Raw genomic sequence first — 24,466 nt, 5'->3', positions numbered from 1 at the left:
ACCAACTAATGTTGTTATTTCTTGACTTGATATTTTTTCTTTAATGTTCTTTCAGGTGAATATACTTACGTATTTATTTTTCTTACTTCAATCTCTCTTGGCCAAACAGTTGCTTTTTTTTTTTTATACAGACCTTGATTGCCTTTGTGCAACCAAGAAGCCATGTGCAATTAAACCATGTTTGGTGCTGTTTAGCACTGCAGTTCTATTGACTCTTGAGATTTTTGGCTTGAGATGGATTGGCATAGCGTTTCAAAAGACTGAGTGTAGGCTCTGTGTGGCCACTGTAATAATCCAGGCAAATTCATAAATTAATTCACAGATTAAGTAAGCCTCTGTTAACCATGTAACTGCTTCTTCTGTGCAAAGTGGGAGGGTAGTAAAATATGAACAGACCATCATAGAATTGTAAAATGGTGGCCTAGAAATACCACAAAGAACTTCGGAAGTCCCCTCAACAGTAATAAAACAGGATCAAGTAATAGAGTCATACTGACTGGTGCTGACTGACAGTCTGGAGGTTATTGAAGACTTGTATCCGTGAGCATGGGGCCATGCTCCCACAGACGTCCCACTCTGTGTTACCCTCAGCTCCACACATGCCAGACTCTAGCTTCTGCCAAGTTCAGAACTGATGGCTGATTGGCTAGCTGGCAGTGTTTTATCTCTGCTCAAAGTACCACTTTGAGTAGTAACACTACTGTGTGCCTTGCAGTAGTATGCAGCAGCTCATCTGCATCTTTCTGGGGTCCATCACTGCAGAGTTGGTCCTGCAGACTACACTTAACCTGTTTCCATTCCTTTGCTCCTTAAAGCGGCCATGATTGCTTTCCCCTAAATTAACCTCCATCATTTTAATTTTCAACCAGTTTTCTGAGACATGAGTCCAAGATTAACTACATGATTTGTAACTTTCTCCACTCGCTGAAGTGTAGTCTCAAGCACGTTCCAAGAAGCTGAGGGACTGCTGGGAGCAATCTCTTCCTGTCAGAATAATTCGTCTTGCTTGTTTTCCACTCCAAGTTTGCCCTGAGAAAGTTGAGGCAGCCTGCTTCTGTCTGACCTCTCTTATGTCAGTCACAGCCTGCTCCTGGCTTTGCTAGATGCGTGTGTGCTAGGCAGCAGAGATCAGAAGTAGGGCATTGATTTTAGAGACGTTTTTCCTTTTCGATTTCAGCAGTTAAAGACCTTACCCTTTTACATCTCTGCAAGCTGTCTGCAAAAATAATTTGGTGATTTCATGTCTTCTGGTTTCCCCATTCACACCAGAGTTTGAATCCAGTGGGCATTAGCTAGTGTTAATCCTGAGAACGTGAAAAACCAACATGTTTGAATCAATTTTTCCTCTAAAAAGTTACTCTGTCTACTGTAGGGACTAGGAGGACCCAGCGGTATCCCATTGCAGAAAACATGGGTATAGTCTGCAGTTGGCCTACTTTACTGAGTCCATATGGTGCAGCTTGCGCTGTGCCATAGCTGTTCAGATAAACAGGTCAGATACTTGTATTTTGACAGCTCTGGAAGAGTACAAAGTTAGTCTAGTCAGTTAATCCCAATGTTCATTCCAAACCTTCTCATTAGTCTGAAATAATATATTTTCAAATTGTAATTTCATTGTAAAGAGAGGCGATAGTGTTCTTTGGCAGTAGTTCTGAATGTGCCTGTAGCACTCGGTAAAATGAATTAAGCCTTAAATAGCATGTTGCATTTAGATAATGAAAATAGAAGTTTTAATGCATATCCTAACAGTGCTATAATAAGGTTATTTTATTAATACATAAAATCGAGACTCAGTGTGGTCTCTTTGCCATCTGCTTCCTGTGACGTTCTTGTTTTACTAAAACATGTCTGTTTTAATGATAATGTGTACTTCTTAAGGTTATAAGCATTTTAAATGACCTATTTAAAACAGAAATATTATTACCTAATAGTACAAAGGTGCAGCTCCAATTAGTGGGTGAGGAAATCGTGGGAAAATACTAGTTACAGCTTTAACATTTTTAGGGTATGAAATTTTAGTCTTCAATTAATTCTCCTCTATTTTATACTTCATGAATACTTTTTTCCCCCCCTTCCCTCTCTGTTTCTCCCATTGTTAAAGGTATTGATAAACTGACAGTGACTACTTCTGGGTTTCTGCCTAACCTCTATACTTCATTTGGCTTGCAGTTGACCTTATGTGATGTAAAGTACTATTAAATATCTTGTTTGAACTGACGCTGAACAGACTCTGGGCCCCAAAACACCAACGGATAATATTTTTTTATTAGAAATGAGTGTTTTAGGATTATCCATTCATACTAAGTGGGGCAAATTCAAGAGGAGCTACTAGATGGAGAGAGAATTACTGTTTTAACTCCAATAATGAATTTTAGAGGTCTAAATTAGAGTATTTTCATCTCAGCTGGATGTCCTACCCACTGAACTACCATTTGGAGATGGATATATCTCTTCTCTCCTTTGAAAGATGTGCTGCTTACTTTATCCTGCTTTGCAAACCAGGTTTTATTCTATTCTTTGGCCAGCCAATGTCATCTTAAATATGTATGTTGTTAAACTAAAAGACTGTCCATACTAGGAAATATAAGTATAATAAGGCAGATACTTTTGCTGTAATAAATACTATGATTTTTTTGTGTGTGTGTTTAATAATTTAAATTCCTATCTGTTGAATACAAGCAAATTTTCTTATGCAGATGGATAGTGCATGAGCAAAGCTTTCTTACTGAAACATTGAATGCTAGGAGGTTTTGAATAAAACTAAGAGTTAAAATTGGAACTTAATTTGTGCAAGTTTTTCTTTCATCCTTATTTATGGTCAGAGGCTAGGCTGTAGTATGGTAAATATAGGAATGTGGAGTAGAACTGGTAATAGAGAAAAATGGCTAGAAGTTCCTGATTTTTTTCCCCTTTTTTTTTTTTTTTAACTTTCTGTAGGCTTTGTTAGCTTCAGAACCAAAGAAAAGCAAAACAGATTTGCTGAAAATGGCAATGAAAGAATTGATATCTTTGGCCACACCTTTGAATGAATCATCAAGTGTAATTCCACAGGTAAAATATAGCCTCTCATCAGAAGGCAAATGTCATAAAGGTGTTTGTGTTACTTCAAACAGTTAAGGAAATTTGTGTGTGTTTTTAATAAGGATCATTTGTTTTCATTATCTATAGCTGGATTTTAAAACATATTTGTGTGTGCAGAGCTTATGAAGTTATTGGAGGTGTCATACTAAAGTGAAAGTGTGTAAGATACTAAAAAAATGGATTTGGCATGCTTTCACAGGGTTTTTTCTAGTACAGCGAATATAGTCATATTCGTTTTGAATTTATGTGATCAGTTTACTGCCTGTAGTATATTTCTAAACAAACAGATGAGTAATTTCCTTTTTTACAAGGAAATTAACAAGCAAGCATTTGTTTACAGTTAGCGTAAATAAATGAGTTTCATAAATCATATTGTATGCAGCAAAATATCATGTGAAAAGAGATTTTATGCATAATTAGTAACTTCTAAAACTTAAATATATACGTTAGTAATGCATGAAAATTTTTTTAAAGTCAAGATCTTTATCTTCAAAATGTTATCTTTCTGTTTGTAAGTGCAAGCCAAAATTTGTTGACAATACATAGAAATATGTTCTAATGGCTCTGCCAGATCTGCTGGTATCGATTTATGTAGCCTTGTCAAAGTTTGTGAAGCTATGTAGATTACTACCTTCTCCTACAGAGAGTAGAGAAATATCAGAAAATACTCCATATGGTGAAGCGAGCCTGGCTGTCAGTTTTAGCTTAATATTGTCCTCCTGTGAGTTGTAGTTTATTTTTTCTCACAGTATCTACAGCATGTCAAGAATGTTGGAAAAGATGATTCTAAACTTCGAAAGTTATTTTTACAGCCATGATAAGCTAAGGAAAAAAGAATGCTGACCTTCGCTTGCAATGCCTGGACTGTACTTGTTAGAGGAATATATTTTTAAACTGTAATTGTTTTTGACAGTGTTTACTGCTGCAGTGCTTTAATATAGTTTTAATAGCAGTATTCTTGATTTAATATGGAAATAAAGTGGTGTAAATGTGCATATGGATTATTCTTGCTTCACATGTTTAATGCTGAAATTAACATACATTCAATTTAAGATATTTTCCAATGAATATATATTTTTCTTGTATTTCTTCTACCCTCACAGGTTCATGCTTTAAATATCCTTCGGGCACTGTTTAGGGATACACGTTTAGGTGAAAACATCATGCCTTATGTTGCAGATGGACTACAAGCAGCAATTCTCGGTTTTATGTCACCTGTCTGGGCAGTAAGTTAATCCTTAATTTTGCGCCTCTAATTTAACAGGGTGGACAGTGGTGCTGTTCAGTGAAGCTTTGATCATGTTTATATACCACAATTTCTGGAATGTTGCACAATGTAATATTTTAAGGTACAATAAAGAATAATGTAGACCTGCAAAAAAGACATACTTTTGGTCACGCTTTTGGTTTTGTTTCATTTTTCTGTAATGTGAGGCACTGATACTGGCAAAAAGTAGGGACAGAGACTACCTTATAGCTAAAAATATATCTGGCCGTTAACTTTTGAGTCAATGCACTTAGCTGGTAAGGAGGGCATTTACATTCCTTCTTACTGTTACTTTGCTTTTCAATAAAATATAGTATTCCACATGGCATATTAAGGTAGAACATTTCATGATCTGCCATGCGTAAGGGTGAATGCTTTGAAGCACTAGAAATCTGGATTTCTATTAAAGATGGACATCTCAAAAAAATCTGAGCTTTCTATTAGTGCCATCTTGATTATGAGGAAAGATGCTCTGAATTAATTGTTCCGTGTGCTGACCTCTGAACAGTACGTATGCTCTGTCCTTCACTCAGCTGTTCTTTTCCATTGTACATTAGTGGCTGTATTTAAAAAAATATTAGTATGTTTCAAATGGATTTTTAAAACATAGTTCATGTTCTTTTCTTTTTCCTTTAGGTAAGAAATTCATCTACACTTCTTTTTAGTGCTCTGATTACAAGAATTTTTGGCGTTAAAAGAGGGAAAGATGAAAATTCCAAGAAAAATAGGTAAGCTTCACTTGGTACAAATTGTTAGTTTGCAAAACATGACCTTAGCCAACAACAATTTGAAAATGTTGTTTGCTTTATGGATATATTTGAATCATGGTGTTACAAAAACATCTAGCTTTTCTTAAACTGTGCTGCCAAGAAATAAGTGGTAGGGCGAAAAATATCTGCTGTTAAGCACTGAGAATAAATTTGTACTTGCGTACAATTTCACAGAAGGGGGATGCTGCTGAGAGCTTTTGGTACCAGTGGCTCTTCCAAATGTCCAGTGTCTCTTGTGGTCACCAATTAGCCCGATTGCTCTTGATAGCAAAGAGAGGAGGTTGAAGGAGAAGAGGAGCAATGATCACGTGTGTTTAGTTACCTCTAGAGCAGACCTGGAGGTATCTCACCCCTACTACTTTGATATTTTTTCCCTTTAGTCTTCTCACTCTAGAACACCCTGTCCTCCTTTTATGTCTCTCTCCTTCAAGCTCCCAAAATTGCAGCTTGCGAAGCTGCTTCCCTTCCAAGGGATTCTGCCCTTGAACTCTGTAGTCCTGCTCCAGATCCTCTACTGTTTCACTTTCTTATGTAAAACCAATTCTCCTCTAACTCTTAAAACTTCCCAGTCCCGAGCCTTCCTGTTTTTTCTGTGCCCTCTGGATAGTGCACAAGCACCCCCATGTTTTCCTTGGCCTTCAGGCCTTTCCTTTAGCTTCTGCAGCAAATGAAGTATGCCCGTGCTCTGTAGCTGAGATTCCTGCTGTAGTAGGGACTTGAAAATAACCTCAGACGCAGAATAAACTCATCAAAAAATACTCCTGGGTGAATCTGCGGAGCCATAGCATGTTCACACTATGGATATTATGGTAACCATTTCAGAAATTCCTAATGGATTTTCAAATCATGGACAAGGTATGCAATTTCTGAAAGGAGGCAATTATTATGATTTACCTTCAAAAATTCAAATTTCACACTTTTTTTTAATTTACTCATTATACAGTGATTCCTTACTGTTGATCTATGTAGCTAATATAATTTTCATGCATATTATGCATGAAAATAAATGCCCTGGGATGATACTAGCCTTTCATCTTTTAGATGATAGATAGGTGCCACTTTAGCTGTCTGAAATAATTAATTTCAGGTGTCGCTTGAAAAATTAGTTACTAAGCATGTATGAATGTGAGGAAGAAATATGGGTGGGAGATTGGAGGGAGATTTCCCTTAGAAAATACCTCTTCCCCAAAAACGATTTGGAACGTCTTTTCCCCTGCTGTATGAAATTATCCCTGCATTGGCATAAATCCAAATCACTTCTTGCCCAAACCTGGAATTCACTCCCATAACCTGTGAAACCCAAGCCAGAGCAATAAAAAGTGTTTCTCATTTGTTGGCTTCTCTCTTTGTTTTCGTAACAGAACTTAAAGGGTTTGTTTTGTTTTGTTTTGTTTTTTAATTTTGATATTGAGTGCTTACTGAAAGAGGTATGTACCTGAGCTTTTTTTAAGCTTATGTCCTAGGAAAGCTTCACACTAACTTTTGCAGTGGGGAGGCAAATTGACTTCTCAAATGCATGCAGTGTGATGATGAGATATGTAATCTGAGATTTCTGATTGTGAAATTGCAGAAAATAATGCATTTGAGCATCTCTTGGGAATGGGAGGTACCAGAATGAAGGAGAGTAAACTTTTATGTAATTGAACTCATTAAGAAAAATGTCAATTTTTGTGTGACTGGCACTGTCGACTTGCTTCTCTGAAGCTTTTTGTTTACAGTAATTTCTTTGTAGTCATTTTGACCAAAAGGTGTTAAAGCTGGGCTGGCTGCATTTTCTTCCTCTATTTGTTTAGCAATTTTGCATTAAACATTGTATGTAGTCAGTTCTCTGTTTCCCACATGTAGTCGTCAATACCATGACACAGGGAATGGGAAAACACTTCTAAAGACAGGTCAGTAAGAGACGGGAGGTATGAAAACAAGAGGCAGAGATTTGATTTCAAGTTTCTGACTCCTGTCGCTGCAGCAGACACTGGTTTAGAAGCAGAATGATGGAGAGGTGGTTTGGCTATTTGGTTTGTAAAGCTTCTTCCTCTGAACCCTGCCGGTGGGTTTAAGGTAGGTTGTGTTTGGGAAGAGGTCTGTGTTTCGGTGGTTTGGCACCACGAGGTGTCACCGTTGCTGCACAGCTCACACATCCCTGGGGTGCAGCTGCTTTTGGGCACTTCTCTTAGGGAGCTCTGAACTTGTTTTGTTTAGTGTTTTGTCGGAAAAGAATCTATTGAAGTAATTTTTTGCCCCACTTTTAAATCTGGGAGTTTACTTCAAAAGCACTAGCATTTTAGCAGCTTGCATCTGTAGGAGCTTGTGTGACAGTCATCTGGGTTTGAGCTGCTTGTTCTGTCGCCTGCAGGATGTTCTGTGTGCATTAAGGGGCAGTCTCTTGTGGGCAGAGGCAGAGACCAGCTCTCTGATGCCACCGTTAGGACCTTGCATAGGTTTGCAGCTTGCAGTCCTGATTTTACGTTAGGGATTTAAATCTGTCTCTTCTGTGCCAGCAGGGAGTTACCTTATTGCTGGGCTATTCTGGGCATCTGTCTAAAAAAGGATGGACTTTTCTGGTTGTCTTCTCAAGAAGAGTTCCAATGAAAAACTGCTACCGCTGGGGTGGTGGAGATATTGTGTAGACTTCCAGGTGAAAGCTTTGTTGGAACAGTACTGGCAACTTAACTCCACTGCCATGTTTCTTTAATGTACTTCATGTTACATTTCCCTTTTTTTCTTCTTATCACCACTAAAAATTCACATATAGCATCCTTTATTCAAAAGTTATAGGCCTGCCATGTCTTTTGCTCCTTTCAGTCTGCCGATATATAGTTCCATTATAGCTGATACAGTTCCATTCCCTCTTTACGTTAATTTTGTACATTAATTGCTGTACAGCTGGGGTGTTTACGTAGTGACAACACAGTGATGGTCCATTATTTGATGGTCTTGGTCAGTTGTGAAGCATTGGATTGAATGACTGAATGAACTATAACCTATGTCTGATCAGTAACCTGAGTTAATTCCCCCCCCCCCCCCCCCCCCCCCCCCCAGGAATATGTAAAAGCATGATGGCTTTGGGTTTTTGTTTTGATTTCTGCATTTTGGGATATTTTTTGGTTTAGTTTTCTTTTTTTCTCCAAACATTTCTTTGCAATTAGCCTATTTATATGTGGTTACAGAAAATGTGCTCTGCATAGATACATCGCAGCGTGCTTTAGAGAAAACAACCACCCCTTCTCCAAGCCCTTCACAGCACAGGTATTTATGTTAGTTTAGCCAGATACTTCATACTGGGAGGATGCTTGGTCTGTCTCCTAATTTGCGCAGCTACGACGCGATCAGCTACAACCTGTTCCCCAGCCCCACGCTGCACTGCAGGTGACGGGCTGTGGTGGGGCTGCCCCTCGCCCCAGCAGGGGCTCTGGAGAGGGGGCCACCCCGGCCCCAGACCCCTGCCGTGTCCTCCCACTGCCGGCTCTGAAAGCACCACTTGGAGGGGCATGTGGAAGACCTGAGTGCTACACTTTGTTTAATGCAAGTTGATTGAAGTAGGTCTTTGAACGGCTGTGAGTTCTGTAGGCCAATGAGTTTTGCCTCTCATGCTTTGATTAAATAGCCATTTCCAGTTTTGTTGTGCAGTCAATTTACAATGCAGATTTGCTGATTCCATGCACTTTTCAAGAAGCTGGGGTGTTGTGTATGCTTAATAGTTGGTTTTTTTCACGGGTATTTTTTTTCCTGTTAGAGTTGCTACAGATTGCAAATCATCTGAAGTAAATGCTTGCTTTAGTTGATGGTAGGCTGCAGTATTCATCACATGAAAAATTAGGATTTCTTGAGATGAAGGGATTCTAAAAATAAAATGGAATATATATTGTGATAGATAATGCAGATCTGTACATGAAAGTTGAAATAAATATAAAGTTAACTGATACGAATTTTGAAATGTAATTAAATGTCTCATCATAGAGGAATTATATCCTGCCCAAATGAGTTACAGTAGGAATAGCGATACTTTCACCTAAATTCTTAGACACACCCCCCCAAATATATATGTGTCAATATATTGCCTATACATGCACTATATATATGCATATATATTTAAAAATAATGGAGTACAGACAAGTCATCTGTAGTCCAGTGTTATACACACGCACATATATATAACGGAGACCTTTTTGGTCTGTAATCCAGTGCCAATTAAATCTGCTATTGCTTGTTACTAGACAAGATTCTTCTCATCAAATACCTGGTATTTCTGGCTTTTATCTTTTTTTTTTAAAAGGATGAGCATGATCAGAAATTGCCTTTGAGGCAGTCTGCCGTTTGACTTAGGACAAACATTAGTCTTTAGAGTAATAAAAAAGGATTGTCCTGGCTTATCTGAAAACGTTGGAATATAAATGTTGTAAGGTCCTCAGAAAGAATAACCAATGGCCTCAGGTAGCAGCTGGGGTTAAAAGAAACGATGGGGAGTGGGCAGGATTCCCTTAGCTTCTCACCTTGATGGAGGAGGTTCCAGGAGGGAAAAGCTTCAACTCTTTGATTAAAAAGCCATTTTTTAAGCAAGGCTGAAATGGTACAGTGCAACCTGGTGATTTTTACACAAAGTAACTGGTGTATATATGTTTGCGTTTTGCGAGGGGGGAAGCTCCTATGTATTTAGACCCTAGTGAAGAGAAAATGCATAGGCAGAAAAATACTTGGCTGTCAACACACTTTTCCTGTGGAGTAAATATTCATGCTGTTAGGAAATTGAGTGTGAACGCTACCATGTTCTCAATGTTGGTTTAGATGTATTTGAATAGAAAGGAACAACTTTAACTGCCATACGTAGTACTTAAAGTCTTTATTTTCACTGATAGCTGTCCGTAAATGTTGATGACTGTCAATAACTTCAAGCACTTGGAAAGGAGAAACTTACCTTTCTAATTATAATGAGATGAAAACTTTGTAGATCTGAACATGTTTTAAAGATGCACTATTGTCTGTGAGGCAGTCAACATGCACCACTGCCCTCTGCTTTCTTTGCTTTTTTTATTGCAAGTTGAATGTTCGACCCTTTTCAGTAAGTGTTTGCTTGTGCACTTGAAGGTCACTGAGTAAAACCAAATTAACTTTTAAAAAACACTAAGTTGATTTTTTCCTCTTAAATTGACATGTACTTTTTCTTTAATGTTGAGGTTTTGTATGAATACTAAGGTTTTTAAGATCATAAATAATTGTATTTTACACTGTGAAGGGTTAGAAGAAAACACTGCAAATGGAATGTTCTAAATGCAAACCTTTTTTTCATAATATTTTCCCTAAATAATATGGATCTGGTATTAGCTTCCTTGTCACTAGGCCACTCTAGAGTTGTAGCTTAAATTACATAAAATACATCATAAGTAAATGATTCTGGTTGAATGTTCCACATCTGGAAGGCTAACACTTCTGATATTTGTATCTTAACAGCTGAAAAAATCTGTCTTACATCAGTGATGTTCTGTCAGTCTTAACAGCAACTTCATTGGACATTTGCAGTGGGATCTGATAGGACTTCTGAGACAGGTCTGTGTTGCCTGCAGAGGAGTGGCCAGTACTGTTTTGGGATAATGTGGTGCTAATGTGGTCAAGCTGTAAGGGCACGAACGTTCTAAACTTGGATAGCCCTTAGGAGAGTTTCACTAGAGGTGATAACTCAGATTGAGTCTAGCCTGTAAAAGGTCAGTGCTGACTTGGAGACACGCTGCTGGCAGAAGTCCTGTGTGCCATTTGTGGTACAGCTACGTGTGAGAGGATGCTTAACTGCAGTATGGGTCCACAGAAAGGGCAGCAGTGAGGCAGCAGAGTGCTGAGCCTCTTGTGCTGCCTCCAGCAGGGAAATGCAAGTATGGCCTGGTTCACAAAACTGGCCTCTGAGCATTGTACCGCTTGGACCATGTGCTGTGGAGGGAAGGGTTGGGATTGTTTATCTTGGATCTCGTTAGTGACTGCCTAGTGGATTTTCTCTGGAAACCTTGGTCTGTTGCAGCTTTTCAGTTGAAATACTGGGGTCAGTGACAGTGAGGATACATGAGACGACCGAGCTATTGAAATGCCTCTGGTCCTTTTCCTCTAGCTCCTTGTGCCATGTTTTGCAGCCTGTTCCCTCCATGCTACCTTAGTTGTTCCAGTGAATGCTTGCAAAGTAGTTACTAAAGATTTGGTGCAATACATTGCCTTGTGAGGGGGGTTGTTTTTGTTCAAAAGAAATCCCTCCCCCTTCTGTCTGCCAAAACCACACTTATTTTGCTCAACTTTTTTGTTTTTAATGCTCTGGCTTTTTTTTTTTTAATTTAGTTGACTTTGACAGATTTAGAAGATTTAATCTCAGAACTATCTCAAGAAAACATGTCAAAGTTCAGGCTGACTCAGATAACTGTTACAGCTTTTACTGATTAATAGTTCAATAATAATAAGCTTGTTTAAACCTAATTTTGAACAGGCTTCCTATTTCTCAGTGCCTTTATAATAGGAATAATGATGATAAGCTGCTATTAACTCCTCAACTGAAAGTAAAATTTATGAAAGTTTTGTGCAGAAATAGACACAAACTGAAAACAAGTTCCTAAAGGAATCTGTTTCCCTCTCTGATACTACTTCAGTTATCCTGTTTTTTTACAAGTCTAATCTAAAACTATCTTAAAACCCCTAGAGCAGAAAATATGGGCCGTTCTCCTTGAATTTGAGGATGCTCTGTGTCTATATGATTTCTGCTGATTTTCAGAACATAATGTCTGTATCTATCTGAAATGCCTAAAATCTACAGAACCATTTTTACTTCAAGATTTTATCTTGTATATATAGAGTCAGAAAAACATTAGCCCACATAAATGCAGTCAAATCTTTGGGGCCTAAACACACACTTAAAGCACTGGTGTGCAAATGTGTGCCTGTGCTGTCCTGAACAGGGAGATCTTTGTAACACGCTGTTTTAAGTCAGAGCCAGAAAGTAGAAAGACGAAGATGGTAAAGTTACCTGAATGAAAGCTTACCCAAAGTGAAACGTGCTAAAAATATGTGCTGGCCTGAGGTTACTTCAGTCCGTTAATGTATTTTAAATAAATTAGGGGCATAATGTTAATATTTGTTTCTACCGAGTGAGGAAAATGAGTTCAATGGAGCAAGAATTGCTGTAAACCTAACGACATGAGTAGATATTTTAGTTTCTGCTGTAGTGCTAAAAGTTTTCATTAATATGAATTGATATAATTATTCTGTTTTGTTCCATGCATAATGTACACATCCCTTATTCATTAACTTCATCACACTAAGCAAAAAGCAGTTACTCTTCACAGAATACTCACAGTCAAAGTGTGTGGGTTGTTTGGAGGTAAATTTCACAATGCTAAATTTGTGGCAAGAGATTAAAGATAATAATTACATAGGCAGTGGTTGAACAGAGTACTTGGAGACTTTCTAGAGATATACACATATCTCTTAATTTTGTTTATGCGTGTGTATACATACATATACGCACATGCACACTCATGCATATGCACAGTTCAACTGTCTAAAAAAGTGTTAATCATTTTATATATGTAAAGTATGGTTTTATTTTAAACTATGTTTTATATATAGTTATGTATACATGCATATATACAGACACCTTTGTGTGTGTGTATCAAAGTTGAGTGTTGATCAGTGTGTTGATATAGGTACCAGTTTATATATGAGATGTTGGGTTAAAGTGATGTTCCCCTATTTTTATTCTAAGCCCATTGTACGCTTACTTCTCATGCTAGTATAGCAACAGAAGTGCTCTTGGAAAAGGACTTCACAAGTTATTTTAGTGAACTGTGTGTTGCATAATTATTTCTCTAAGTCACAGTTTTCCTGAAGTATTTGTTCTGCGCAGGTGCTCTTTCCGTACCTGATTACACAGAGAGTATAATAAATAGCAAAACAAGAGGTATAAAGAAACTTGTTCTTAAAAGAGATCAAAGCAAACCAGACCATGCAGTCCTTTGGAAATCTTGGCTAGCTCTCTTGTAAATAAAAGTGCTTTTAAAGCAGAAGGCATTTAACTACTGTATTTATACAGGCCTTGATTGACAGTTCAGTTATTAACCTCATAAGAACACAGCAACGTAAACTAATAAGAATGTTTATTCTAGCACTTCTGTCTGAAGGAAAATGAAAACCAAGATATAGTGGCATATTCTTAGTTCCTTTTAAGTATTTATTTTAGGGCTGTGTAGCATAAAAGAATGTTTTTTCAAGTCAGTGAACTTAAACTATTTTGCTTATTGTTCTGGGATTTAAGTATTTTCTAATTCCTAACAAAACAAATGTTAGGTTTATTGAAGGTGCAAAGTCACCACATCTTTACTGAAGGTGCAAACCCCACGTCTTTATAATGATTCTGCTTTCCTCTTCATAGTGTTTTCATTTTGTGTGGGGTCAAAATGAAATCTGAATTGTTTTTTGTAACTGACTTGACGTGGTTCTAGAAAATTTGTCCCTTGTCACTGAAGAGGTGTCCTGTATCGTGTCAGATCTAGAAAAACAAGTATGCAATAGTCTATTATATCCTTGCTCTTGGGCTTATTAGCTGATGGATTGCACTGGTTTTTTAACAGTTGTTTTTCCCAGGCTTCATTGTGGCTTTTGAAGCCTCCCCCAAAAATGCATGGCCATTTTGTCTTCTATGGGGGCACTAAACTTCTCGTATGCATGTGAAATGTTTGTTGGAAAGCAGCGTGTCATGAGTCCTGGGACAGGATGAGATTTCAGGAATTTAACTTTTAGGTATGATTTTAAAAACAAAATTATCTGAAGCAAACTGTTAAAATTGATATGTAATCTTTATTTCTAAAGGAACTTGCCTGTTGCTATTGTCTCAGTCTCTTAGTAAGGATATTGATGATTATCTGGTGGTCATCCAGAGGGACTGCTGATCAAAAGCTTTCATAAATCTATACTATTTCTGAATTAAACAACATTTTAAGTGTTATTTTTATTTTGCATCAAGCTAATATTTTAAATAGTAGTGTACATTGTGGCAAAAATAACACTTTGTGCTGATCTTGAAGACTTAAGTTACTAAAAACTGTGTAAATCTCAAGACTTCTGTTGTTCTTAGCGGGAGCTATTGTATACTGTAATTGCAGTAGCTAGTGATGGCCAACAAATACAGGAAGACAAGAAAAACACTGATCGGTTAAGAAGGCAAGGTTAAAACCATGCTGCTGGGCTGGGAGGTAGCTAAGTGGAATCATAGAAACTGTAAAAAGGAATTTCTTTATCCTGTTTCCTTGATTCCCATTCAAAGTATGACTGTTAGCAACACGAGATCATGTCAGCAGTGGCTTTGGATGAGTTAAAAACCTCCAAGGATGGAGATTTCACAACCACTCTTGAGTAACATGTTCTAACGTTTCATTCCCCTTTTTTCCTGTTGCCCAAACTGAAACTCCCAAGCTATGATTTGTGACCATTGGTCCTTTCTGTACCATCTGCAACTACTGCAAGAAGTTTAGCTCTCTAATCTTTGATTCCTTCAAGTGGTTGTAGGGTGCTGTTGGATCTTCCCTGGACCTCCTCTTTGTCAAATAGAATAAACCTGGCTCCTTCAGCTTATTCTCACAGGGCATGTACTCTAGGCCCTGTCCATCTGAGCAACTGTTTGCTGGACCCTCTCCTGTTTCTCCTAACCTCTTCTGAACCTGGCAACCCAAAACTGGATGGAAGATTCCATGTACAGCCTCACTGTGCCAAGTAGAGGAGGGTAATAACTTCCCTTGATCTGCTGCCACATTCATCCTGAAGAACATAGTCCCGTATGTGGTTCGCCCTGTTTGCAGTGAGGACGTGATGTTGGCTCATACTGAGCTTGGCATCCACTCTAACCCCCAGGTTCTTTCCTGTGGGGCTGTTACTGAGCCAGTTGGTTTTCAGCCTGTGTTGATGCTCAGGGTTATTCAGCCCAGGTGCAAAATTTTGTGTTCCTCCTTGTTGAACTGCATGAGGTTTCTGTTGGCCCAAGCCTCAAGTTTCCCAAGGTCTGTCTAGACCTAACTTCTCCTGTTTGGTGTTTCATCCACTCACCCTAATTCATTGTTGTCCAGAGATCTGCAGAGGGTGCTTCTATCTCATGAACCAAGTTGCTGATAAAAATGTTGTGGGATGTAGGGGCCCCAGGATTGACCCATGGAATATTACCAGCCAACAGCCAATCACTGAAACAGTGGTACCCTGTGGGCCTGGTGGTCCAGCCTAAATGCTTTGTTTATCCAAGCTGTATTCTCTCAGCTTCCAAATGAGAAAGCTGAATGAAGCTGAACCTGTTTGACGAGTAAAGCATTTTCTAGTCCATTTTAAAGTTCTCTGCCTTAATAAAGAAGTAGCTTAAGTGTTTTCCCTAAGAAATAAGAAAGAACAGATTCCCAGAATGATTTTAAAATTATGAGAACTGTTTTATCAATTGCTACAAATCTGTTTGAATTTCATCTATTTGAATGCTTACCAGACACTTGGACTCTCTGTGCATTTATGGACAAGTCTCTTCAGTTTGGTTTCTCTGTCAGTTACTACTTTATGGACATGAAACTCTGAAACTTGGCAAGTTTGGAGCCTTTCAGCAGTGTGTCCACTGTCTTCCCAAACTGCAGTTATGGTGCTTGCCCTGGAATTTGTAGGTGAGCTCCTTGAGCTGACCATAATGGGGTCATGTTAAGATAAGTTTAAGATTCTGCTTCTTTTCTCTCAAGTGAAACGTGAAATTTGTTTGGAGGCTTTTGTTTTTTAAGAAGGTGTGAGGCACCTGTTCACCCTTTCAGAAACACACTGCAGACTTCAATTTTGGTTAAAAAGGAGTAAAATACAAGCAGGTTTTTAAGGGTGATCACTGAGTGCCTGAAACTTCTGAAAGGAAGTTCTAGGAAATTTTCTGTACTTGTCCAGTGTGCATTTTGGAATCTGCTTGCATACAGCCTTAGTCTGATGACACAAAGGGTGAGATTTGAAAATTACCGGTTGCTAATCTTTATATAATTCTTATCAGCAACAGTTCAGCACCAGTTGAGCTACATGTGTTTAACTTTAAGAAAGGGTTGGAATTTCCATCCAGATCAGCATGTCACAAAATCACAGGAGCATACAGTAGTAAGGGGTCCTGCTGGTACACTGACTCAGTTCTTTCCATAAACAAGCTTGCTATGCTGTCACTTTTGTAAACTGATCAAGTTGCATCTTAAAAACAATTTGCTTTTTCCCACTATTTCTGCAGGAAGACTCCCTGCATGCCGCCTTCCCAAGTAAAACTTCTCAAGAATCTTGCTGCTTTGATCATTAGAAACTTAACTTGCAATGTATATTTATTCATGGCTGTTTAATACTCATTTGTTCTTACGCCAGCATTGTCCTTTATTTTAAATAATTATTTTCCCTCTTGATGCTTCCCTTGAGGTATTTGTGGATGCCAGTCATATATCCCGTCTGTGTTAATTTTGCCAGACAAAACAAGTTGAGGTTTTGAAATCTCCTCTCAGCAAATTTGCTTTCTATTCCCTTGGTCATGTGAGCAACTTTTTTTAAGTGTCTCTCTTAACTGGAAGTTAGCTGGGATTTGTTCCAGCTTACGCCCTACCCGATTGTTGGAAGCAGTGTTCATACTTCCTTGTCTGTACTGATTATATCAGGGTTGACATGTTGCAGAATCACGTTTGTCCTTTGTCTTTGTCCTCTTGATGAGAGATCCAAGGTACCAACTAATATGCTTGGATCCTTTTGCTCTTTCCTGCTGATGAGCTCCTAAGTTGTAACATATTTTTTAATTAGTCCTCATATAGGCAGTCTCTTTATCTGCCATTAATTTCATGTCCTTCTAGTTTTCAGGTCCTCAAGATAGCCAGTTTTGTTTCATAGTGTTTTAATCTTCCCTCTCTACAGACAATGCCTCATAATTTTTCTTTCATCGATGGATTTTCATTAGCGCACTCCTAACTCTCTTACTGTGGTCTTTGATTAAACTAATAATAATATTGGTACCAACAATCAGTTAGCTCCACCAATAACTGACTTGAAACATGTTCTTTCTGTGTCTTTTTTTAAGTCCTGTTCCCGCTCTAATTTACCCATTTTATCTAATAGCATACCCTAATTGCAGTGTGTAAAATATTTTACTGTCACTTACAGAGATTACGTTAGAGTTTAATCTGTTGAAACAAAACTGTAGTTTCACGGTGGACCTCGTGTAGATATTCCTCAGACTACATTGCAGGATGTTGTCTGCTTCCTGCTGTTCCGTGTCTCAGAGAGACACATGGGGTTTTTAGCTGTGAAGGAAGCATATGAAAACTAGATCTCTGCTCTGAGCTGGAGCTACCCTGCTTTTTACTTTGAAGCAAATTTTGGGTAAAAAAAATCTGCATATTTCAAACATTTAGTTTGTTCAAATAACGTTCAGGAGACTTGTGTGACTAGAACTGTTTTATTTCCTTTGTCCGGAAATATCTTCACCATTCTTGGATAAGGTATGGGTTAGGTTGGCACAATTTAGTTTCTAACACTTTTGCATATTGCACTTCATTCCATCTTACCTTATTCCCTTATCTGTAACTGTTCTTTTCTTCAAGTTTTTTTTCCCTAAATTTCTCTATATTATTGAGGCCAGGATAAAGGTCTGTAGTTTTCTGAATTGTTCTCCCTACCAGCACTTTTGATTAATTTAAAATGTTACATATTTGCTTCCCTAGTTATTATGCTGTCTTGCTATGTTCTAAAATCCAAGATGAGAAATTATCCTTTGAGTTGAATGTGGTAAATTCTGTGAGTTTTGCTTCTCCTTCAGTTAGGATAATTTCTGTTTTCTTACTGTTAGTTGTTCTGTCTTGAGATGCAGCTGATTGTCATATTCTTTAGTGCTATTTAAGGAGAAAAAAATTCATTTAATTCTTCGAGCATATCTGAATTAGCTTTTGTCTTTACCAGCACACAAGGTTATAAAGCCTTCAGTTCTTCAGAAAAATAAATGAAAGAACAGAAGCAGGTAATCTTTGACATGTCACAGTAAAATGATACGTGTGCCCCAGTGTCACAGCAGAATTTTAATGTCCTAGAATATTCTCTTAAGTGTACAGGACAGCTTAAAAAAAAGAACACCGAAACATCTATGGTTATATTCTTAAATGTGTTTTTTAAATGCAGTTAAATAATTCAGTCATTATGCATAAAGATGGAATATTTATTTGGAAAGACAGTAGTTATATAAACATAGGTGCTAACACTCCCTTTATGCAGCATCAAGTTGCTATTCAGGCAGACATAATGTATCATGACTGGAGATGTCACAGTTTTCAGCAGCATTTATGAATTTGGTTCTATGAGTTTGAAACTCAATGTCTTCACAAGCAAAGCAGATTAAATGAAAACTTGAGTGCATGATCTTTAGCTTACTTTAAGCCATCTCAGGTTCTGCTCTGAAAAGTGATAAAGCCAAAGAATCAGTGCTAAATGAATAGAAGAACTGCTGACAATCAAGAGTATTATAAGGGCTTCTGGTTTATGTTATTTCAAAGTAGATCTGTTGCTTGCATTTTTCCTAAAGAAGCATTATCAACACTGTAAACGATATTCTTGTTCATGCTTAAAATAGACTTTTCCTTAAAATTTTATAGATTTACAGTCTGCTTTCATTTATGTCTTTTTTTTTTTTTCTTTTGGGTTTTTTTTGTTTTGTTAATTTTTACTGCTACAGCTAGTTGTTGATTTTTGGTAACTTAGCTGTGGTTCACTGTTGCCTTCCAAATGCTTACTGCTAGGAATTAAATTCTGTCCTCTGTAGCCTTCACACACCTTCAGAGCAACTTCTTGATGATTTATATGAACTCTATGTTCTGTGAAATATCTTTCTTTCTGTCATCACAACCTTCTTTCCCTCTTAGACTCTGGAGAATATAAAAGTGGGGAAGTGTTTGACTCAAGGGCATGCAGAGAATAGTTAGGAGTGGTGGGTGTGGCTTGATTCTGTGTGGCACGGTACAGAGGATACCTCTGTATGACTGTTTTTTGTTAATGGAACATATCTTCGGGTAGGAAACCTGAGTGAAAATGGGAAACAAACTCAAGTATGTCTCCCTTTCTACATAAACACTCTTCATCAGTCTTTCTTCTGAAAAGTGCTAGACATGACTGCTGTCTCTAGTCATCAAAACTGAACCTTTTGTGATCGGTTGTAGTCTAATTTAGTCGTCTGGCTTTTCTGCAGAATTGCTTGCATATGATGAAGCATTGGCTTTGCTAGACTGAAGTCTCTGAGGTGTAAATATTCCATCTTCCTCTTTATGTACCACAGTATTTTGCATGTATATGGTGTTACAAATTATTTCTACAAGTGAATTTAGGATGCGAGTGCTTCCGTTAGTTTATCTCTCAACCTTGTGACATTAGCATCATTTTAATTATATACTGAAATGACATTTTACATTGGGGAAAGGGATTTTATTGTAAGCATTGTCAGCCCACTGGTAACTTCTCTGTTTCATTACTGTACTTCCTATTTCAGTAAATAACCTTCCACTTCCTCCACTAGTCGGTTGTTTAAGTCTCAGTAATCCCATTCGAAATTCTGGATTGCATTACTAACAGGAAAAAAGAAAATACTGTTACAAAGCCTGTGGTTGACCGTACCGTCAAAGATGAGTTCTGCAGCAGTATAAAAAATAATTTCAGCTGGACGTGGGTTAAAAATACTAGTGTCTTAAGGCTCTTCCCAGTTACTTCTTATAAACGTGTTTTAGGGTGAGTAGATGTAAAATCCTGTGATCTGCAAAATGTTGGGTTTAAGGGTTTAATTATGGTAGCTACATTGCCAAAAATCTGTGTTTGAACTGTGTCAGTGACTAACGGAAAGATAGTTATTTATATTTTTAATTTAAGCCTACCATTCCTTGTCAGACATATTTTGGAAAAGGAAGAAAAAGTTTGTTCTATGAAAAGTGTTAGCAGTTTTCTTTTTTTAATTGCTTTTGTCCACATTTAGTTGATATAGTCCTTTATAGGTATGTCAAGGACTTTTCTTCTTCTAAAGATATGGACAGCTTATTAATTACAAAGCCTGACTCACATTTGTGTGTGTATGCGCATGCGTGAGTCTCTGTATCACTTACATGCATGAGCCAAATCTTAAAGTGTTGGTATTCATTTTTCAAAGCAGTATAGTTTTTGGTGAAATTAATAGAAAATATGTGGCTTAGTGCCATGAACATTTTTGAAAAGCAGAGCCATTGCATTTGTCTGTTGTTCCACTCTCAGTTACTGTACGCAAATATTTGTGCATGTTTAATAATGCGTATGTGTTTCCAGGAGCAACAAGCATGGTTAGTAATCAAAAATGAAACAACGAAATACCTCCGTGTTTTACTCTATCTAGCTGTTTTGCTTTCTGCACGTTCTCCAGTTGCACATCTCCCTGCCTTGACATCCCCAGGTGTAGTGGATTTACACTTAAATCTGTGCCCTGTATTTTTGAGAATGCCTCTTCATTTTGCAGCACTTCTGTTAATGTGTAATCTTTGTTTCCTCTCTGAACTGGAGACCCTTTAAAATCATCCCTTGACAACAGTCTGCTTAGACAGTTATGTCTCTTTTTCTGGAAGTACCTTCGGTCATCTTTGCATATACTGCTGATTAATGGCTTTGATTAGACTGCCTTCTCCCCTCATGTAACCTGTGGAGCAGTAAACGAAGTGGGAGGTTATATAAGTTACCCACTTCAGTAGTTATTGTTTTCTTTCCCTGTCAAAAAGATTCATGAAATCACACTAAGTACAAAGAATTTCAAGTTTCTGTAAGCATGGTCAATTTGATTATTTAGTATTGATTCAAACTTGGCTACTGATTTTTTTAAGATGGTAACAATGGGCCTGTTAAAAATACTTGTTGTGTGAGATGCTACTTGCATATAGTCCTCTCTTGAGCCTCTAACCAGTGGTCATGCCTTGCAAAGGAAACTTAACTCCCATTCTGCTTTTGCTTGATGCACTCTGTGGTACAAGAGGTGGAGGTGTGGATTGATTAAAAAAAAAAAAAAACAACAACCAAAAAAACCCCAACCAACCAACAAAACCCCACACACACAGAGAAAAAAAAAAAAACCAAAATCCCAAACCAGCTTCTTAATGTTTTACATATGAAAACTCAGTAAGATGGGCTGTTTGACTTGATAGACTCACTTAGATCTAATGTTTTGTGCTATCTCTGGCTTTGCATCTCCAGTTAGCTACATCATGTGTTAAAAGAAATTACATGGGTGTTTTCTACTTAAATAACCAGTGATTATCAGTACTGGGGTTTTTAAACTATCCTCATTAGTGCTTCGATTTATATTCATTCACAGTTCAAATGCTTCCATCTAAATTTGTTAACTGAAATCCTTTTTGTAGATATACCAGCTACTGCAGAATCCTTGATCATGCTTTTAGCAGTTCATCGTACCATTCTTACGTGCCTAGAGAAAGCTTCCTGTACCTCTTTGAACATTTGTTTCCATCTAGCGGTCTGGTATTGCTGTGTTTATTCTGTGGCCTGTGGCTAAGGCATGTTATGTTAGCTGAGTGCTGGAAGAAGCTGTGCTGATGCTTGCCACGTGCCAATTTACTCTTTCGTGATTTTTTTGTGTGTGTGTGCTTACATTTCTGCGCATCCAATCTTGCCATCTCACCATGTTATTTTTCTAGACCTGGATCTGTCTGCTTGTTGGAAGCTTTGCATGGGAGTCGTGCTAACATGTACTTATTTATCTTTGTTGATCATGTGGCAAGCAAACTCTGCAGTTGGTTTTCTTCTATATGGATGGCCTTTTATTTACTTACTTTTAAAGGTAGTCTGTTTTATCTGCATAGCACATATGTCTAATTAGAACCTCCCCACTGTAACATTTAAGTGGTTCTTGCTTAGGCAATGTTAAATGGTTTCCTATAAATCATGAAGACATCCTTTATCTGGTCAAAAGATTATTAAACAAATAAATACAGGAGATTTCTACTTATCTCTCCTTAGCTTGGATTGATTTGCTGTTGTGGCTTGAACTATGCTGCCTTATTAATTCTGGCTAGGGATGAGTTCAGTAGGTATTGGTACATTGCTCTGTTTTGAATGTGGTTACTCCATCTATGCAAGTGAAAAGCATGGCCTGGAAGTGCCACTGCTGTCATGTGCTGGAAGCAGCTCTGTGTAAAGAGGGCTAATGGAAAGTCAGATGCTTCTGCTGCTCTGTTTTACAGATCTTCTCTTAAGTTACTCTTCTGAGATGCTTTACAGTGTCAGTTAAATATGAGCATCTGTTAGTACATGTCTATTAAATATGTTTTATTAGCTATTTAGTACATGACCCCTATTAAAGCAAGTGTAGTCTTCTCCTGTTCAACCAGAATGTTGTTAAAATGGTGCCAGAATTTAAGCTGCTGTATCTTTCCTTTTTAGTGTGATTAAGAAGCTAAGACCCTTTTTTCCCAAAAAGGCCTGACCAGTTTAGCTGGCAGTGTTAGTATGCACGCATACAGAGTTACTTAACTTGGCGTAAACTATGCTGTATCATCGTTTTTAATGAAAACATTGTGCCTTGTTTGAAAGGAGTTCATCGTGTGTGCATGGTTCTTCTGGTTCTCTGACTTCACTGTAGCATCAGAAATCCAACAAGTGAACTGCTATTTTGAGTGCAAGTAATTACTGAAGAATGCTAATTGCAACTCTTCTTCATTCCCTTCTGCAGAATGACAGGAAGGGAGTTTTTCTCTCGGTTTCCAAGTCTTTATCCTTTCCTTCTCAAGCAGTTGGAGGTCGTAACCAATACCTTGAACAGGTAAGGCAGTGTCTGAGAAAGCTTTGAAATATAAAGTGCTTCAAACCGGAAAGGGTTGAACCAGAAAAGGTTAAACTGAGTTGTCACATATACCCTAATGCTGTTCTTTTCATCAGTGACAATATCCTTCTACTAGTGTCGTTTGCTAAGGCTTTTTTCCTGTAAGTTTTGCACGTTACAGTAGGTCTCTGGAGTATGAACTACTGTAATTAGTAGTTGCTGCATTCCTGGGATCAGATGTTAAAGAACGTATATTTTTCAGGGAAAGACAGAAACTTGGTGTATCACTGTCTCATGTTTAGTGATGAGACTTCGTAACAGGTTTAAGTGGTACAGGGTTATAGGCCTCGTGTAACCCTAAACGAACACTTTCCAGCCTGTGACACACTGACTCTGGGGAAGGTCCTTAATCTCTTTTTAAGGACTCCACAAATGGTGGCTGGGAGCTCCGATTTGATCAATGCGGATGATATTGTTTGGGATGACACTGATGCTGTTACCCCAGGTTCATGAACTTTTAAAGTAAACCAATGCTGGCTTTGTTTTTTTCTTAAAATGCTATGGTATAAACTGTGGAAGTTCAGCAGCTGATTTACGGGCGAGGTTCAGCTGTCTGTTTAATGGGCCTGAGGTGGATACTTGGGAGCAGGAGCTTCACCAGTCGTTGCATGTTTTTCAGTCTCCTCGCTAAGAGTGTGTATGTATTCTGCGCAGCAGTCTGCTTTACCTGACATTTTGAAGGGTGACAGTGTCATCACTGGAAAATTTTGGGAAGTCTTCAACCTGAAAATGATGCAAAGCTGCTGCCTGAAATGTTGGCCTTGAGTGCTTTTTTTTCAATGCAGATTAAGGCTTTTATCTTATTATTAATCAAGAAGTGTTGATTTTGACTTGGATTTCTGGTGGTTTTTACAGTATGAACCATTCATTCATTGGTGACAATGACAACTATTCTTTCATAAAACCTGGTATTCACTAAATACAAATTTCCTTCCAAACTGAAAAAAAGACTTTTTTTAACCATCTTTCTGTAACTGAGCTTTCTCAGTTTCTCAGTTCCGAGAGAAACATTATGCGTGCTGCATTTTAATATTGTTTAAAAGCAAAGGCAGCTCACCATTATTAGGAGTAAAGCAGGCTTGGGATAATGTAGGCACGTGAGGGCAGCACAGCCTTAAGTGCCTTCATACAGGGGTCCCCAGTGGTGCCACAGGAAACCGGATGCCATGTTTGATCTCAGCAGGCTTTGCACTTTCTTGCAATGATCAGCCTATCACACCTCCTTGAACCAGAAATGCAGAAGGGTATTATGTGTGGAAGAGTCTCAAGACTGGCATGAAGGAGGATGCTTTTTTTTTTCACCAAATGCTTCTTATCACTTTTTTTATTTAGTGAAGCTGAAGAGTTGAAAATCCATCCAAGCTTGTTCCTTTTGCTTTTAATCCTGGGAAGGCTGTATCCATCTCCGATGGATGGCACTTACTCAGCACTCAGCATGGCACCGTTTGTTCCATTCGTTATAAGGTAAGGTGA

The 24,466-nt window shown here is 38.0% G+C and overlaps 1 protein-coding gene across 5 annotated transcripts in view; it reads left to right on the top strand.

Moving 5' to 3' along the window:
* The window catches only part of THADA (THADA armadillo repeat containing), a 165,271-nt gene that overhangs the window by 33,590 nt on the left and 107,215 nt on the right, over nt 1-24,466 (top strand). For all 5 annotated transcript variants that reach the window (XR_012659875.1, XM_075089031.1, XM_075089029.1 and 2 more), the window contains exons 24-28: nt 2,938-3,051; nt 4,185-4,307; nt 4,985-5,076; nt 22,844-22,933; nt 24,326-24,457. Coding sequence is in view for 4 of the 5 variants with exons in the window: in XM_075089031.1 (XP_074945132.1) it covers nt 2,938-3,051; nt 4,185-4,307; nt 4,985-5,076; nt 22,844-22,933; nt 24,326-24,457 (551 nt within the window). In the remaining variant the exon portion in view is untranslated. The remainder of the gene's footprint in view (nt 1-2,937; nt 3,052-4,184; nt 4,308-4,984; nt 5,077-22,843; nt 22,934-24,325; nt 24,458-24,466) is intronic.

This window comes from Phalacrocorax aristotelis, chromosome 3 (assembly GCF_949628215.1).
Source record: "Phalacrocorax aristotelis chromosome 3, bGulAri2.1, whole genome shotgun sequence".
Taxonomy (NCBI): Eukaryota; Metazoa; Chordata; class Aves; order Suliformes; family Phalacrocoracidae; genus Phalacrocorax; species Phalacrocorax aristotelis.
The sequence above is the reverse complement of the archived record's forward strand: the minus strand, read 5'-3'. Positions and strand labels throughout refer to the sequence as shown.